The 19,760-nt window shown below is 38.0% G+C and overlaps 1 protein-coding gene across 1 annotated transcript in view; it reads right to left on the minus strand.

The window, feature by feature from the left end:
* myom2b (myomesin 2b) overlaps positions 1-17,517 on the minus strand; it is a 31,417-nt gene extending 13,900 nt beyond the window's left edge. The window contains exons 1-22 of the mRNA XM_042421980.1: positions 17,432-17,517; positions 14,706-14,745; positions 14,479-14,582; positions 11,116-11,173; positions 10,859-11,013; positions 10,537-10,623; positions 8,304-8,392; positions 7,735-7,785; positions 7,427-7,591; positions 6,863-7,024; positions 6,540-6,681; positions 5,580-5,779; positions 4,807-4,860; positions 4,510-4,637; positions 3,600-3,783; positions 3,333-3,507; positions 3,109-3,230; positions 2,797-2,984; positions 2,300-2,426; positions 1,707-1,885; positions 549-663; positions 63-225 (exon numbers count right to left, since the gene is read on the minus strand). Of these exons, the coding sequence (XP_042277914.1) occupies positions 63-225; positions 549-663; positions 1,707-1,885; positions 2,300-2,426; positions 2,797-2,984; positions 3,109-3,230; positions 3,333-3,507; positions 3,600-3,783; positions 4,510-4,637; positions 4,807-4,860; positions 5,580-5,779; positions 6,540-6,681; positions 6,863-7,024; positions 7,427-7,591; positions 7,735-7,785; positions 8,304-8,392; positions 10,537-10,623; positions 10,859-11,013; positions 11,116-11,173; positions 14,479-14,561 (2,627 nt within the window). The 5' untranslated portion in view covers positions 14,562-14,582; positions 14,706-14,745; positions 17,432-17,517. The remainder of the gene's footprint in view (positions 1-62; positions 226-548; positions 664-1,706; positions 1,886-2,299; positions 2,427-2,796; positions 2,985-3,108; positions 3,231-3,332; positions 3,508-3,599; positions 3,784-4,509; positions 4,638-4,806; positions 4,861-5,579; positions 5,780-6,539; positions 6,682-6,862; positions 7,025-7,426; positions 7,592-7,734; positions 7,786-8,303; positions 8,393-10,536; positions 10,624-10,858; positions 11,014-11,115; positions 11,174-14,478; positions 14,583-14,705; positions 14,746-17,431) is intronic.
* Positions 17,518-19,760: the final 2,243 nt, after the last annotated feature.

Here is a 19,760-nt window from a genome sequence, read left to right on the forward strand (position 1 = left end):
AGATTTGCATGGTTGTGTGTGTGCATGTGTGTGTGTGTGTGTGTGTGTGTGTGTGGTCTTACTGGCTGCCTTCAGTCTTAATCTCTACTCCTTTGGAGAAATCTGTGATTTCTTTATAATCTTTCTTCCAAATGAAGTGAGAACCCTCACTCATTTGGCAGGACTCGAACGACAGAACAATGTCACCTGACTTCTTATCCACCACGCAGGACACTTCCTGGGAACCTTGAATACACAGAGACAAACACACAACGTGATCATTTTCAAACTGCACCCATATAATTCTATATAAATGGCACATGGAACAAGTTGTCCGTAGATTTTAAATATCAGTGGGTTTTATATTATATTTGTCCTCTCCCCACTTCTCCTTTATCTTGCGTCCACCTCTTTCAAAGAAAATGCATCAAACAAAGCATGTGTTGTTGATGTCGTTGTTGTTGTTGTTGAATCACTTTAAAATACAAAGAGATGCTTGGAAAAGGCTTTTTTTCAGAAATAGAATATGTTAACTTAATTATCTCCTTCTGTCTGTGACTAAATGTTACCTGACACAGCCTTGGCAGTCACGGGGTCAGAGGGCATTGAGGCCATACCCGCTCCTGCATCATTGACGGGACGTACACGGAAATTATAGCTAGTGCCCTCCTCCAGACCTGTTACCTAGGAAACAAACAGACAAGGAAACAACCAAGTTTTAGTGAAAGGAGGAGAAATAATAATAGTTGGTACACAGGTGTTAATCATCAGTTTTGGCAAATTTAACAGAAACCGAGATTGTGATTTTAACATCATAACAGTACAGTTTTACACAACATCAGCAACTGTTGGAGGTAATTCGCTTGATTGTTATGGGCAGATGTAATGGTAACAGCGACTGTCAATGCTGAGATCCATCAGCTACTGCAGCTAGTAAACAGCAACAGCTAGAACCCAGTCCAATTATTATTATTTATTTGTTTTTGGTAATAAATCACTTAACCTTCTTTTTATTCACTCAGTTTGCCTGTACTGTTTTGTAACCAATGTTTTACTAGACCACTGAATACCACTTTGCATTATAGTAATCAGTCAAATACATTAGTCAAATACATATAATGTTTTTTGTTCATTGCCTCACGAGTATCACAAATGAGACGGGTCACCTATTCACTGCTACTGTGTAATTAAAAAGAACAAAACATTTCCATTCTAAAACCAAATATGTCCATCTACCGTCTTATTTACCTGTAGCTTTTTTGTACTGTACTCAACCCAGTAATTGTTGAATTTATCCACTAGATGTCAATGTCACACAGTTGACTGTTCCCAAGATATCACAGTATTGTACATTAGGGTGAATAAAGCATAGTGCACTGGTACAGAAGCTTGAAATTAAACAATATTGTAGCAACCAGGGGCCCATAGAAAGCAGGAACACAGTGCTGAAGATATTACCACTAGAAGTGTACAGTTTAGTGTCCAGAGGACAACAGGATCCACATTTTTCTAGGAGTGTTGACATTAAACACCACCATCCTCTTTCTCTACAATAATTTTACAATTTTACACAGTAAATCTATCTACTTAATTGTGGAATAGATTCTGTAATTAACAATTATTTTAGAAGTTGCCAAGAAGTTTTTTCCCACTTTGTGTCTGATAAATAAATAATCATTCCGGTAATCCTCATATGAACCCCAATAACATATTAAAGGTGCCCTCACCTTGAAGAAGCGGTGACTGACTGCTTTCTCATTGGCTGTAGTCCAATCAGAAGTGCCCTTCTTAGCATACTCAACATGGTAACCAGTGACTGGTCCAGAACCAGTATAGACAGGCTTTTGCCATTCAACCACCAGCGAATGATCTCTCACTTCACAGAAAGTCAGGTCATAGGCAGGGCCTAAAGGACACGCAGAACAGGAGGAAAGGAGACACAATCACAAATTTACATTAGTGCTTATGTGAACATTTAAATGACTACATTCATTCCCTTCATCTTAATGTGTTTATTTGTATATTTATTTGGATGCCTGCTAGCTGTTAACAGCACAACAGCTAATCTTCCTGGGGTCCACAGGAAAAAAACTAATTACAACAATTTAATGTGATTATGTAAATTAAACATAGGTGAAGATAATACAGCATACATATGCACATACATAAATACATACACATACACTTAAATATCAAGGATGTTTGGCAGCCATTAGTATGATGGTCATATCTTACTGTATAGGCTTCACATTTTTGAGGGCAAATATCGAAGTCTGTTAATGACAGTGACCAAGTTGGTCAGAAGAGGACAGTTACGAACCTGGTTCAGGCATAGTCCAGGCCTCACAGGTGAAGTCGGCTGAGTGTTTGGAAGCTGGTCCAAGGCCAGCAAGGTTGGCTGCATACACTTGGAACTGATAGACTGCTCCCTCTGTCAAGCCCTCTACCTGTCAATGATAATGTTACCATGGCACTATTATCCAAAAAAAAGGAAAGCCACTCTCAGCTCTTAAGTTCACACAAGTTGATTGTATCTTTCATTATGGTATCATATGTCAGGACTGCTTATACTTTACATTAGTGCTAAAAGTTTTCCAGCTGAAGTTCAGGTGTATGTATGTTTGTATCCAACATTTAAACATTTTCTTAACCATTAGAAATCTGACTGAGACAGGTGTTCCCAACCTAGATGGTCTGAAAGAGTGTGACAGTGGTTCTCACAGCAGTATGAATGACTGTCCGTGTTCGCCCTGGGATTGGCTCTTGTGAGTAGGAATGATTGGGTAAAGAAAAAATAATGTTAAACACAGACATTACCTTATAAAGTCTTTCTTTGACTGGTGGGATATTAATCTCCCTCCACACAGATGTTCCACTACGTCTCTTGTCCACATAATATTCCTTAATATGTGCACCTCCGTTGTGAAGAGGCTTCTTCCAGTTCAGAACCATTGAATGTCCGTCACAGTTCAGCAATGCGACGTCATAAGGAGCAGAAGGGTGGGCTGAAAAGAAAGAACTAAAATTAACACTTATAATCTCAACAATAAAACTTCCATCAAAATGACCATCACAATCCAGCACTAAGTAAAAAATAATAATAATCATCATAAATATGTTAATACTGACTGAGGGCAGCCTTGACAGTCAGAGGTGCAGACTCCTGGGACTCATCACTAAGACCAATCTCATTGATAGCCTGGACACGGAACACGTAGGTTTCTCCTTTGGTCAGACCACTAACCACAAAACTGAAGAGACAGAATAACATACAATTAAACATCACCTCCAGCTATGCTGTAACCCACAATCAAAGAGACACATTTCTGGGATTTTTGTCTGGTAAAAAACACCTTGTGCTCTTGTGGGGTTTGTGGTTGGCTGACATCCAGTCTTTGGACCCCTTCACACACTGGTCAATGTAGTAGCCAATCAACTTGTTGGGTTCCTTTGGTGGAGTCCACTGGATGAGGACAGAGGTGTCTGTTTCTGTGGTTGCAATCACCTGACCAGGAGCCGATGGTACACCTGAGGACGACCAAAAAAGTTGCAATAACCGTTACCAGTAAATTACAACAATGACAATGGATATTGATCAAAACAAAATGACAGAACTAGACCTTTGAGTTCCTGAGTTTCAATAGGTCCAGTTGGTTCTGACGGCTCACTGGTTCCAAACATATTGGCAGACAAAACTCTAAACTTGTACTGTGTGCCCTCTGCCAGGTCAAAGACAGCATAACGGGGGGAACGAATAGGGACCTGAGTGTTCACACGGTGCCACGCATCGCTGTCTGCCATGGTCTGTGGGGACAGAGAGAGAGACAAGTGAAGCATGACTACTGGTAAATCTACACACACAATGATATTCTGTGCTACATATTAGCCTGGGTTGCTTGAAGATCTCAAGTAGTTCTTGAGATTCTTCTCATCAATGTAGTCATTAGTCATCTGACAAGTCAATCAGCAAATTGCACAAGAAAAACTGATTCTACATATTCATCATATTCTACAGTATTGAGGTAGTAGTGTATACTGTCAGGTTTAACTTTTGTCACGAGAGTAGTTTGCATAATATGAGGATATTAGCTCTATTAATAATCTGAATTTGTCACTTTTGGTCTTGTTTCTTTGATACCATAATTGAGGAGTTCTACAAAAACCATGTAATGTAGTTTTAGAAATCAAACGAATATTGGACCATATACGACACTGTACAGAAAAGTGGTGGTATCGTACACACATTTAATGTATTTTGTGTAATCCATTCTAATGTGCCTCTGATTATGCAATCTTGTTTATCCATTTCTAGGCTTCCAAGAAGAGAGAGGAGTATAACAAATTTGCACACAACACACACAGCGGTAGCCTATTACCTTTTGATTTTGAACTACCCTGGAGCTATACTGTAGGCAGGGGCTTTTAAACACAGAAGAATATGCATTCTTAAATTCCAGGTGAGGTGTACATACAGTACAAGTAGTAGGTCTAGTGGCGTAGTCAAAGCAGCTTTGGTGACCTTTGTCTTACCTTCTCTATGTAGTACCACATGGGAGCCTTGCTGTGATAATGAGGGGCTTTCCAGGTCAGAACAACATATGTCCTGTCTGTTTCTGGGGCATACATTCCTGATGGAGGAGCTGGAGGCTTTCCGTCAACTACACAGAATCACAAACAAATCGACACAGAGATGATTAAATACAGTCACACGCATGCACTGTCAGACACCCACTTTTTTCCCTCCTGCTCTATGCAGTAATATACAACAAGAATATTATAGATATATATAGTAATACATAGATGTGTTAATTTTGATTAAAAACCCACCTTCAACCTCATCATGGTGAGACACAACATCCAGTTTTCCTCCAAGTTTTTTGGCTGCAGCAAGAGAAAAAACATGATCATCAGTTTGCTTAAGGTTGATGTTGGAAGTTAATTCATAGTTCAGATAGAAATCTGGATAAATGTAGTTCTTATGTTCTTAATCTGTGGCTCAAACCAGCACACAAGCATGCTAATATTATTCTTGATCATGTTATGTAAACAAATTCCACTTCACTTTAATCGCACTGACCAAGGACAGCACATCATTTAAACATAAAACAAATGTACAACTTCCCTTACATGTAGCACAGTCTCATAGAGCAGTTTGCTCAATAAGGTAAAGTTGTTAGACATGTAATAAATTCCTTGGGATGCTATATAAAATGACCCCTAAAACTTACAAATAAAAAAATGTAAACCACCAGAATTTATAGTGAGTAGAATGAAAGTGATGATTCAATTAAGCCTAACAAGCAACAAAACTTCCTGTGCATCCGTTCTGTGAGCCAATGATTTGTTTTTTTCTTGGAAATATTAACTACTAGTAACTATACTGAGCAGTGGCTGTTTTGAAGAATTTGTGTAAACATTCACGAACCGGCTTTTGTGTTCAGTCAGTGAAAGAAAATAGCAAACCAGATATTTATTGATCTGATAATGTGAGAAATCATGGGTATTTCACTGACTATAGCATACATTTATCAAGTCTTCAGAACTATGTAACGTAAAAAGGCAAGGACGACATTTCTCTATACTAATCAAGATAAACTCACCATGGAGCCTTTCAAACTCAGTAGGGTCCAGTGCAGCAATGGGATCAGACATGCGGGATGGTTTGCTGATTCCATGGGAGTTGACAGCTCTGACTCTGAAGTAGTAGGAGTGTCCCTCAAACAGTCCAGCCACTGGGTATTTACAGATCTTTATGGGGTGATCATTGCATTGAGTCCAGTTTTCTGTTCCAACCTCACATCTAAAAATGAAGATGAAAAGAGAAGGAAAAGGAGAAGAGTTGAGGAAAGAAAAGCGTATAGAAAAACTAAAGATATACCTAGGTGTATATTAATAAAATATTGCTGATATTTACAGGTATTATTTAAAAGTTTAATTTTAGCAAGTTTACGTTTTGATAACTACAACAACCTGTCTGGCAGCACATGCATAATGGAGGAACTCAGACAACAATATTTTGAGAAAACGTAGTTAATTTGAATATTATAGTGATCATGATCATGATCGATGCATGAAAATACAGTGACTTGTAATTGTTGATGCCCATAGTTATACAGTATAACTAAGTACATCAACAGAAGTTGCTACTATGGTTGTTCACTATGGTGTTTGGCAAAAATTACAAAAGTAGGAAATAAATAAATAATAAATAAAAACAGTGATGGCTAGTAAAGGATGTTTTGTTTAGGCCACTATACATTAATAATGTTGTTACATACGGAGCCAAGTGTGTTTAAGATTGTATTGGTTAAAAATGTAATGTACAAAATAAATCCCAAAAAGTTTTGCTTAGCTGTAAAGTTCTTAGAGAAAATCTTGACACGAATTGAGGGATAAAGGAGTTATGATTTGAGAAAATGGAAGGATTGCCTGTACCAACGACAATAACCTCTTTTTTGTACAGATAAAGGAAAGCCAACTTTATCTGATGACTTACAGTAATCTGTTTGTCTTTCTGTTGGTCTGTTTATCTATTTATGGTGTTTATCAGTAACTCCTACTTATCAACAAAGTATCCCAGGATTGGACCCTCTGTGGTGGTATTAGGAGGCTTCCATGACACGATGACATAGTCTCTATTGGCATCATGGACCTTCATGTCCATAGGAGCACCAGGTGCATTAGGGACTGGAGGAGGACCATCTATACAAGAAGTGACACAGTGACATTGTTTTAGTAATCATACTGCAAGTAACAAATATATATTTAAAAATAGTATTATAAATATGGAAACATGTTGAAATTGAAAAGCATAATGTGGACAAAACAATAACAATGAAATAAAAAACATGGATGGTTTGATTTCAAGTTATCTACTTCTCACCTGCAACAGAGACAAATGCACTATGTTCTGCAGTGCCTCCTTTGGTAACCATGCGAATTTTGTACAGGCCTTCATCATCTTTGTAGAGGTTAGGAAGAGTCAATTTGGTGAATCCTCTGCCAGTTTCAATCTTCACCCATTTAGAATCATGCAAACGAGTATCTGGAAATGAGACAAAGAGTTACAGGATCCTGAATTCAGTGTCATTTTCTTGCATAATTCTTATATCTGCATTCTACATATTGTGTAGAAATAATAAACATGGCTTGACTGAGGATTGTAATTTGCAAAAAAAAATTAACCTATTACAAAGAGTTTTTATACTTTGTGGCAGTCAACGACATAGCAAAGTATACTATTCATTAATCAGTCTGTTTAACTACTCTCAGTATAATTAAAGGGCAATAAAAATAGTGTCCGTAACATGTTCCCATTTTTCCACTGCTGTGCCTCTGGCTGCAAGTCGCCTAGATTGGGTTTGGTAGCCACAGTGGCAGGCAGTACTTATTACTAGCCATTATAAAGTAATTACTTTATCATAAAATGCCACTTTATAGCAATTACCATCTCTATACCACTGTGCCTCAGGCTGCAGGTTGGCCAGGTTGGGGTCCAGGATCATGGTAGCAGACAGAGTGGCAGATCCTCCTTCAGTAGCAAACACTGGGCCAAACTTCTCCACAAAGGTAATGCGGATTTTAGTGTAATGGATCTTAGGAAGCATGGCGGCTGGGAAACAAGGGGAAGAAAGAAAAAGACAATGACAAAGAGACAGGAATATGAACAAGAGCATCTTGTCATTTAACACACTATGAAAAGATACATTTTACAGCCTAAAAGTGCAGATCCCTCAAGTTAATTGTGATGCTTACTTGTGTAAGGCAGCCATGCATATGGACAGGACTCCTCCTCATGCTTGAACCCTACATGATTAAAGAAACAAACATTCAAAAAGTTCACCATTATCAGCATCATTATCATTATAAATAATTGGTGAATAAGTAGATGAACAGGTAGATAGTAATGGATGACAGTAATGGAAAATGACAGCCTAAAATGTGCAGTTATAGACAAAAGTGCCTCAGCTAAATGTGATGGCATATGATCATTGAAACTCCAGATATTGTGAATTGAACACTCACTAGAGCTGTTAGAACTGTTACTAATATAATTGAAGTGTTTAAGGGAGTTGCCACTAAATGTACTGTGCACAGAAAATGCATTGTTTAGTGAAGCACTTGGGACCTTAATTTAAGAGCAAAGTGCAGCTACTGTTCATTTGAAAACATGACATCTGTCCTCTCTGACCTTGAATAACAGGATTTAATCATTTTTAAAACCACAACTTTAGGTATTTCAAGACTTTTATAAAGCCCAAAGACCCTCTTGCCATTGATATTACAAGTTAGAAGAAACAAAGTAATCAAATAGACGGACTTACTCTTGACAATAATGGAGGCCTGACTAGAGGCCTGTCCATGGAGGTTACCAGCCATAGCAGTGTACTGGGCTGTATCATCAGTTGAGCATCTATAAAAAATACAATAAAACACAAATACTCAATGTCAATGTGACTATTAGGATTCTCCGATACTCATTGTATTTTGATCAAAGGCTTTCTTAAAATATTTTACAGATTAGAGTGTAAACAAAACCATGGGTCACTCATCTAAGGTTCAATGCCATTTAAAAGAAAAGCCCTGGTTGTTTCTGTGAGCCATATTTACATACTGATCCTGCCTGACATATTCTGGATCGATGAGGTAATGCTTATACAAGATCTGGCATTATAAACATATGTCATAATCCTGTCTTCTGTGTGTATAAATTACAAGTCTCTTCAATCATAGTTAGTCCAGTTTGCAAGACCTTTTCACAAAAACCCATCTTTTACATTCAAATCTGCGGCTGCAACATGCATGCCATAATTTGACGTAGCTGACAAGCACCTCCTCGAAAACTACACATTGGTTCTTCAAATGGAAGAAAAAATGTAAACACAATTACAGTGGGATGTTAAATTAAAGTACAATAGCCTGATCATGTACAATTATGTACATATGTTGTGGTGGTTATATCAACTGGCATACACCAAATGGCAGGACTGCCGCTAACCCCTTGTGTCAAATATAAACCAGCTGAAGAGGCTCAAGAGGGCTGCTTCAGAGGTCAAAGCCATGTTCAGTCTTACAGTTGTTGCATTCCACACCTTCATGGCTTGAAGAACAACATCAACCTCTGAGTTGAATCTCTTTCTTCCTTCATTCTCTCTTTATCCTCCAGTCTCTTTTCTTTTTCTGTCCCTCCTTATATCTCACTCTCACCAACTTTTCCACAACCTCAAATTACACCAGTGTCTTCTGACATGGGATTTACAACCTGCACAGAATGTGCAAGCTGATGTAGTCATAGGAGGAGGACGTTATTGGTAGAAGTGACTACAGCAAGCAGGGAGCTGAGGAGAAAGCAGCAAAAGTGGTCTTGCTCTGAATAATAATAGCATTCAGTAAATACTCAAAAAAGCACAGAAATGTGTACCCTAATGAGTACAGAAAGCAAATCCCCTTAATGTAAGTCATCAATTTTAGGGTAAAGACTTGGTTTAAAGTTAAGGTAAGTTTAGGATTATGTTAAGATTAGGGTAAGGGTTAGGGTTAGGCATGTGGTGATTATGGATAAGGTTAGGATAAATCTCCACAAAATGAACGTAAGTCAATGTAATGTCCTCTGAAGTGATGTAAACACAACTGTATGTGTGTGTGTGTGTGGGGGGGGGGGGGGGATCATGATGTAATGATCTACAGTAGGACTGAGAGGTTGGGGGTAGGGATTCTGCATTTTCTTTCTCTGCCATGAGCCTGGTGCTAAATTACCACAAACTGCTGGTAATTTGAAATTCAAAGATTGGTCCTCTAAGGCTTCGAGGCTAAAGGTATTACAGCCTATTTTTAAAACTTGAATACCATCCCAATCCTTTCATGGTAGCAGTCATTCTGACCATTTTGCTATATTTTAAGCTTAAACACTTACTATTCAGTGTGAATGAACAGTCTAACAGTAGACCATTTTTTTGGCTGATAAAATAATCTCAGTTAGTCAGTTAATCCTACTTTCAGATTATTCACCTCTTAGAAAGCTAATGATTATTTAGGAGTATTTTTCTACAAGGAGTAAATGGAGTGAACTTGGCTGTTGGCTGAACTGTATGTAACTATCAGACAGAAAAAGCTAAAGGTGATTGGATCTGAGGAGGGAGTGATGACTGGAAGAATCCTGGAGTATCACGTAGCACTGAGGTCAGCACTTGAACAGCTGAGCTTCCTAAGACTGAAGGAAAAGTAGGATAAGCTCTTGTCCCCACACAGTCAGTTGATTCTGACGTTATTACTCTATTACAATTATTCATGATGTAGTCTTGGGGCAGATGATTGGCCAGTCAGTGGTCCAAATGGGCAAGAGAAAATGCTCTTTCTGATCTGTTTTGTCAGGAATAGTTATGTGGAGCAGTGAATCATGAATTACAAACAGGATTAGTTCAAAGAATCAAAGAATTTCAGGGTAGGTGCATTAAACTTTTACCAAACCTTTGTTTTAAAGGTTTGAAAGCTGAATTGTTTAGATTACATTTTGAATTAATTTTAAATAATTCTGAAATCTGTTTGGATTTATTGTACCTTGGAATCTCCAGAGTATGGACTCCACCTTTGTCTTCAGTCAGGTACTTTCCAGAGGATATGTCCAAGATCACACCATCTTTAAACCTAAAGGAGAGGAAAATATAAGCTCACCAGCCACTTTTTTTTTAATCATTATTACTAAGATCAAGTATATCATATCTAAGAGAGATGAAAGCCCAAACCTATCTTCATGAAACACTGTACAGTTGTGTAACCGTGATGCTTTGAGGAATTTAACCAAAAATTCTACTTTTAATTAATATATTTTATCAATTTTGGTATGAGATTACAAGGTAAAAAGTTTTTAGTTCAAACTCACCATTTTACAATAGGCATGGGGAAGCCCTCAACACTACAGAAGAGTTTGATTGAAGTGTGTTCAAACACTGTGTGAGACCTGAGTCTGACCAAGAAAGTTGGTCCCCTGATCATGGGCTCCTCACGCACATATTTTTCCGTCATCTTCGTCCTCACCTAGACAGCCAACCAAGAATACCAATAAATATTAAACAAATGAATAATATAATTTTAATTTAATACTCACAGTCTGGATAGGGAAGATTCATAGATTCTTACCACTTCCTGGATGTGAGCTTTTGTTTTGTGCTCATATCTTTCCTCCATCGCCTCAGACCTTAAAGACAGACAGTAAGTTAAGTCCACATAACAGATTCCTAAAAACTATTTTCACTCGAACATAGGCTGATAATTGATAATTGCTAGAAATGTGATTTTAAACATGTACTTATTACACACATATTGTAACGCTGTGTCACACTTACCCAAAATATTTAAGATGTGATATTATGTTCACATAAAGGTGTGTCCAAAAACATTTACACTGCTGGCGCTGCTTCCACAACAATAATAGAAAATAACAAGCTTCCAAAGTAACTCTGGTGTTCAGCTGTCTGGTAGTTTGTTTTGTCTCTAAGATACAGTAAGTGGAGCAGGCTACATGCAGTCTGTAGCCAGTGTTAACATGATTTGTAGTCAAAGTCCACATTGTACTTTGTTGTTTATACATTTTTGAGAACTATCTGATTTTTGAGGGAGGAAAAATAAAGTGTTTCAGTGTGTAAAGACTCTCATATCCCGGCCGAGCATCCACAAAGTTAGTGACTTGAAAAGTGATGAGGCTAGAGATCGGTGCCTTCCTTGTGCCAACAGCACTAGGATTACAAATCACAACTGTTGTTCTTTTTCACACAGATTTTTCCATCTGACAGGTTTTGTAAACTTAAAGGAGTGAAGCCCCAAGCTTTCAACCCCTGTCATGACGCTAATATAAGACACAAAAGGTGTGAACTTGGTTCATGCAAAAACTGCTGGACATTTTCCAAGAACCCTCCACTTTGAGATTTATCAAAGTAAATCCTCCCTGACTGAAGCTGACCTTACACAGCAGGTTATCAACAGTCTCTCTCCTCTGATCCCTGTATGAGGCGAGAAGAGACACCAGCTTAAAGGAAATGTCATTAGTGGGCTGACATGGCTGACTTCAGAAAGTCTCAAGCATCACAGTAAAAAGCTTTTTTAAAAGAGGATTTTTCACAGGATTTTGCCTTACAGTAATGGTGTACATGACACGCCCCCGTTTGTGCTTGTGCCCACTGGAAGGTTTGCACCACAGAGAGCACTGTTGTGAAAGAGACAATTGTAATTTATGTTTGAAAGAGTGACTCAAATTAGCTTTAGATGGGGTTATTATCGTCTGTCTGTGCACCATTGTGCATGAAAAACATTGTGATCAAGCTATTAATATCTCTACAAACAAAAATGTAACTTACAAACATCACCTACTTTTGTAAGTTGTAAGAACCCTCTGAACAACAAATTTTGACCATTTGGAAAGACATTTTTGTCATGACCCATTGAGAACCAAGGTAGGGGAACCAAGGGAGAGGACAATGATTAATCACTATATCCCTCCTGTTCATTTGCTGCTATACTCAATATTTTTGCGCATAGCCAAATCCCATATTCAGCAAGCTATGCCATTGAGAGCCCAACCCATGAGAGACTGCCCCAGAGCTGCCATCTGGCCTGTTGCCTGAGAGCTGGAGATTGCCAGCAGCAGAAACAGAGCCAGAAGTGGGAAGCTCTGTGTCCTTCAGCACTGTAGTTTATAAAGCCCTCAGGCCAGAGGTCATTACACCACTGCCACAAACAAATAGAAGGGTGTGCCTTGCAGTCCAGAAAGTCTAGGGTATCCTGAAAGCTAACAGTAACAGACAAAGCAGTTGGTGTGGGGATCGGCCACTGTGATGAGATAGGGTAGGAGGGACAATGTTGTATTTTAAGAGAGGAAGATGAGACCAGAAGTAATGTCTTACGTTTTGTGGTTCAAGTGAATGCCAGGTTGGGGTATGATGGCTATTTACAGTCTGTGAGATTTGTCGGTTAGTCCTGACTGACAAAACAAGTATGTGTAAATTTTATTGTGCTGCTCTCTAGAGGAGGGTGGATAAGCCTATGTGAAAAAGAACAGACTGCATATATTTAGTCACTCTTTAGATACCTCGTAATGACCATATTTAAAACAGAGGAAAAAACATTCATTGTGTTTGGTAAATATAGCTGGAATTGCTAGTTGTCCGTAAAGAAAATTATCATTTTAAGCAAACAATAGATCATTTATATTTGGTCAGCAAATCAGTCAGACATTGTTCAGTACACATTACACACAAGCTTCATATTAACATGAGCTTTTTTTTTAAAAAAAAAAAAAAAAAAGGAAAGGGAAAGGAAATCAGTGACAAAATGAGCTCTATACGAGCAGGATCACTACCACTGCATTAGTAAAAACAATCCAACACTTGACATTGAACATTTGTTAAATTTGTCAAGTAGTCCTTGTTTTAAAAGAAGGTAAGTTTAGTGTGCTGATTAGCTGCATATTAGAAAAAAAGAGAGCAAGAAAGAAGCAAGATGAAGTAAGCAGCAGCAAGAAAAAGATTTTTTTAAGTGGTAAGTGAAGACATGAAACACAGCAAACCACACACACTCAAAAACACACATACATAAGTACACACACAGTGACTCATTGTGTGACAGTTAATCTGTCAAAGATATTTTACCCATAATGTTGGACAATTGAATTGTAAGAGTTACAATTGCCATTTTGTTACAGGGAAAACAAGGGATGTTGTGATTTTTTCTTTATTTTTATTTTTCACCCTGATTTTTCCACATACTAATTCCCAATCCTATATTCATTTTTTGCTACATAATACAGCTTTGCAGAGAATTAATTAGGCCTACATTAAAATTAGTGAAGCAATCCAGTTTTGGCATGTTATCACTGACATCTAACCAGGCAGCCTGCTTCAAAACTTAAATGTTTTCATCTATTTTATGTGTGAAAAAATGCTCAAGTTCAAATGCAAATCCAGAGCTGTTTTTCTCACTCTGCTTACTAATGCAGGCTGTCAGTATGGATACCATCATGCATTGCAAATACGTTTAAGTGTTTTAACAGAGTGCGTTGGGTTGTTTTTGACTGCTGACTAACCAGAAAGCACTACGATACCGTCAACAGAAGACTGATGTTAGGTCTTGCTTATATAGCCAGTAATGATCAGTTAAAGACGCTTTCATCAACCCTGATACTGACTTTGAAGACAAGCTTGGGACATCCCTTGTGAAAACCCTTTTCTAGTTTAACTTGTCTCTCTCTGGATTAGCCTGATCTTGATCTTAGTCTAATTTTAGTCTGAACTTGAAAACTTAAGGTTTTAAAACCTATGGTTTTCAATCTGGTTTGCTTTGCTGAATGTGCTGTATTAATGGTTACATGGCTGAATTTGCAGGTTTAGTAATGACAAAGCTTACTACCGTTACAATATTACCATTAGAAATAACATTAGGACTATCTAAGTGCTGTATAAGCTTTAGTATATGTTTCAGTTAGAATTAGCATCAGAGGGTATCCTGTACCTGCTGTATTCTTTAACCACATACTGGCTCTGTTTGTGGTGGTATGCGTGGTCGTAATGTCCATGTTTGAGCCTTGCCGACATGGTGACACTGTTGATAATGACCTGTTGGACCAGCAACACACACACAGACTGACATGGTTGTACAGTATAGTATATCCTCACGTACGACAAGTCAGACCAACATTACAGTGACACCAACACACACAAACACGAGGGTTACCAAACCTAAAGGATTGTTGAAGAGATGTCAGAGATGAGATGTATTCTGATGAAGACAAATGTAAACAAGAAAAGAGATGGTTACATATTCTGAGGAGTTTCTCTGGCTTTTGCAAACAAAAAAATTACTTGATTCTTTGTAACAATGTGTGGCAACAACAATGGGTAATACAGTATATTTGTGGTCACTGCCTCGCCCTCTACTAAAAGAAAAGCCCTCCTGGAATTTGGACACATGGAGATGGCAACACTGTTACATGCACAGACACACACAAACACAACAGTCTTAGTGGCTGCTTCAGGAATGACAAGGTGACACTATATTGATTTAAAGACACACAGACACATGTGTCCACACACATAAACAAAAGGCATGGATGTAGACTATTGTTGGACTAGTGATAGATATGAACAGTAACTGACAGTACAGCTGCCCCAAAGTTTTTCCAACAGTTTGACAACTCTAAATTCAGTGCTAGTAGTCACAGCATATTTATTTCACAATGGTGGACTGGAATTGCTTTTATTTTCCACTTAACAGGTGATACTGACAGGTCTGCCTCCTTTCTTCACTCAAATGCATTACTAAAGACTTTTGGCTAGCTCACTGCTGTTTGGCAGCAGTCTAATGAAAACCTCCAATGTCAAAAAACTGAAATACTCAGCAACTTACGAAGAGCTGTCTTTGCATATTTTCACCAATCAACTATTTGTGAAAGTACATCTTTTTATGTATGAGTGTTTCTTGGATGTAAATTGCACTGACTCTAATTTGTACCAAATACTGTCAAGGATATGAAAAACTCCAAAATGTATAAGGTGACATGCCACACCGGTAGTTCTTTCTCCATTCCACTATCCACAGTATTGCATTACGTCACCGAGGCCATCTTGACCAGCTCAACACTGAAGCATACATGGATAATTTTACTATAGTGCTGTGTATTTACATTCACACTGCTTAATGTTAGGTAGGGGCATCAGCAATGTATTTAAATCTCAAATAAATGAATTTATCTGAAACTATAAATTGGTCTGTATTCATAGTTAAACAGTTAAGAGTTATTTTTAACAATGAAAATTTAAAATTTAAAGTGTCTTTAATTCAAGGTGATGACAGCTTTCACCTTGTAAATGATGTCTACTCTTCTTAGCAGGGTATCTGATATAAACATGTTTTACAGTGCAGACACCAAAGCAAGAGCGTAACTGTGTCTTACATCATGCACACATTGTGGCGTAGGAACATAATTGCCTTACATCACCTAAGTCCCCAGAGACTAGAATTAAGGTCAGATGAAACATGAAACTGATTTCCCCTGCCCAACCTCACCCTGAAAGCTACCAAGACATGCTGCACTGGCAAAGACATTTCTGTTTCCACATTTTTTAAACATTTGCCCCAGCTTCAGGGTCACCATAACTATTACCAAAGCTGTGTTTAACTCACTTCTAATGCCCCAAAACTGTCAATCAAGCAGCCAGTCAAACAGATGATAGATGACACCTTAACGTCCTAACCTGTGACCTCTAACCTCTGAGTCCTAAAATGACTTTTAGCTTTTCAATATGTTCATGCTCATACCCTCACATATGTATAATAGTTGCCAATGAAAAGGTCAGTATCACTCCTATAAGAAATATTTTTACAAATTCAGTTGATAACTCAAAAATTAGTGTGTATTTCTCACAGAAAATATTCTGTTGTTTCATACACTTCATCCTGTCCAACAACCAGTCAGCCAGCATGTCCAACACAAAGAAATACCATTACAATCACTGAAGTCCCAAATATTTCTGCTAAATAAGTAAAGTTTATTTATATAGCACCTATCTAGAGCAGATCACATCAGAAAGTAAAGCATAAAAACGACAGACATACATAGAAGACCTTGTGCTTCCAAATGAAATAAGCATTAAGCTAAACTACCCTCAGGTAATTGGTGATTAAAGGCAAGTCAGTCCTTCACCCCAGTACAGTGTCCTCTGCTTATGTCAGAGTGGCAAAAACTGTAACAGCACAAATACATGCCAAATGACACCCAAGTCTCTCTGTCTGAAACAGTAAACCTCTGCAATAACTGTACAAACCTCTGAAATTCTTGATCCATGTGATAATAAACAGTTGCTATTTGGATAAAAATACTTGCCGGCAAACTAGTGGTAAAAGTAATACAATGGAATAATAATGGGTAATTTGTGTGGTAAGTTTCTTAATTTAAGATGAAATGTTTGTGAACATTATGTATGAGGTCAAGTTTAAATGAAGTAAACACATTGTAATTCCCAGAACAACACATCAACAATTTGTTCACAATAGAAACAGTCCAAAGAGTCCCTACCAAATTTGACTGTCCAGTGGGAGTCCACTTTACCCAATTATAGTGTTACCATGATAAACACACACACAGAACTGCTGTCTATATCATTTGTCATTTCCAAGACAAGGTAATTACTGTCATGATCCTCAAAGCAGTCGTTATCATTTATTCAAATTAAATCACCACACATCCTTCATGACTGATATATCTGAATATTCATCACTTTAATATCAGCTCTAGTTAGGGACCATGCAACATCCCTCGCTTGTGCCCTAATCTGCTCCCCATTCCTCCATCCCAGTCATCCTGCCTGCTACACTCAGGTTTAGAACAAAAGCAGATTAAAAATCTGGATACACAGAGGGGTCAGCAACAGACGATTGAATAAACAGTTTTTACAGTTTTTCTTACCTCTTGAGATTTCCTTTGCAGCGACTTCAGTTGGCAGCCTGAATCCACAGGGAGTCAGCCTAAACCAAGTACCAGGCCAACGCAACCACCACCCGTCTCCAACCGACCCCCACCTGCCTCTCCCTAAGGCCTTATAAGGAGAGAGAGCTGCCTATATATAACCAGTATCCTTCAAGACTCAAGGCTGCTAGAACCATTCAACTATTTGATTAACAGAGTTTGATTAACAGAGTTTGACGAGTTTTTGGTGGAAGCCATGTTAGCCCAACTGCTGGTTTCTGGCCTGTTAGCTCAACAGCTGATGCTAAATAATTGGTGATAATCTATACCAGCTGATCTAGACAATGATGAGAATCTGACCATTATGATGTTATGGGGGGCATTACCTAACACATTTACGAGCAGCATTTTTAGCTCTACAGAATAGGCAGCAATACATTGAGCTTTCTGAGAAAACACTTGAACAGTTGGCTAGTTACTTTAATTTGTTCCATGCCACATTGGCATATTTGTTGAATAATAAAATAAATTTTAGGCAGCATTTCAGAGTTGATTAAACATGTGTCTTCAAACCCTGACAATCAATTTGCAATGTTTCAATGGCAACATGCATTATATCTATAGTATCTAGTTGTTTCACATATACATTTAGATCATTCTAGCTGCACTTTAGACTACTGAAGTCTCTAAGATCATTCTCCATCTGCACCCAGAAACGTCTTGAGACACTGTGCTGCATGCTGAACTTTGGCCAAGGGCCTATTTATAAATCTAGCTACAGTTACAGCTAGGACTATTCCTGACACACTGGAGGAACTGTGAAACACATTTCTCATCTGAGACTAAATCATATGATGGGACGACATGGCATTACATTGGGGAATATAGGAAAGAGAGAGTGATTTGGGATGGGGGGTTGATGTGTGATGAAGAGCATGGTGTGAAAAACAAAGCTGGTAAAAAAAAAAAAAAAAGCTGGTACCTTTCTGTCACATTCAAGATCAGCTGAACCAGTTGGAAAATACAGATAGACAGGTACTGAAGGCAGAGCCTATGGAGACTGACCTCTACAAGTCACAAAACTTTGGCAGCCTGGTTTCATCAATCCATCATCTAAAATTTTTCTTTGTGATCAATTTTTTATTGGGAAAAGTCTAAAAAAGAAGCATTATACATCATACATTTTCTCCCTTTTCATCCCCCAACCACCCCATAGCACACACATACACATACAAAGTAAGCTTGTGTGATCTCGGAGAACTAACAATCATCAAACCCCAATGGTGACCCTATATACATCCCCACCTCAGATCTCTCCCCCTGAAAACAAAGACAACAAAAGATTAAAGTCAAGTCTGATTAAGATTAAAGTCGAGTCTGATTAAGATTAAAGTCTGCACCCTCTCTTTAACCGAATTATAAACCACATCCCACATGAGGGGAGTTTTAAGGCTGCATTCAACTAAATGTTTATAATGTCCTTAACTCTCAGATATAGGAGATGTATGGACTATTCATTAATATGCATATGAGGTCCAATGAACTACTGTAAAATACTGCAATTTCTGTTTTCATTCTTCGTCATTGTGTGTGTGTGTGTGTGTGTGTGCTTGTGTGTGCTTTTGTGTGTGTGTGTGTGTGTGTGTGTGTGTGTGTGTGTGTGTGTGTGTGTGTGTGGTAAAAACAGAACTAACGTGTCTGTGGTTGAAAAGAGCCCTCTGTTGGTCATAAGGAAGCACACTCAGTAACCAAAGCCCAGTGATAATTTTAGTACATTATGTTGCTGGCAGACAGTGAGAAGTTGGTAGGCCAGGAATCAAAGAGTGCTAAAGTTGTGGTCAATTTTAAGCAAACTGAAAAAAGAAGAAATAACTTTTAAAAAAATGTCACTGTTGGATATGTACAATTTGTTGTATGGTTAATCTCTGTTCCTTCCCATTCAATATTATGAAACTTTGACTATTCCAGGCAACCCTTTTTGACATTGTAGTTCCTGACATAGCAAGATAAATCACTTCCTCATTTTACTCTCATGACATGCTTAATTTTACATATTGGCTTATAATGAGTCATTAATTTAAAAGGAACCCCTGGGCAATTCATAAATTTGACAAGTCAGGCCTGTTCGATTAAAATGAAATTGTGGAACGTCAGTAAAATGATTGAATATTTGTCTTCAAATGAAAAAGAAACAAACAAAAAAAAAACATGAGATAGACATGCTAAACTGACACTTTTAAAAGAATGTTTAGAATACACAGCTTTCTGCCAAAACAAGTACAGTAAACTATAATAGTGCATGTTACATATAGTAAGCAGAACATCTATC

This window comes from Thunnus maccoyii, chromosome 1, assembly GCF_910596095.1.
Source record: "Thunnus maccoyii chromosome 1, fThuMac1.1, whole genome shotgun sequence".
Classification (NCBI taxonomy): Eukaryota; Metazoa; Chordata; class Actinopteri; order Scombriformes; family Scombridae; genus Thunnus; species Thunnus maccoyii.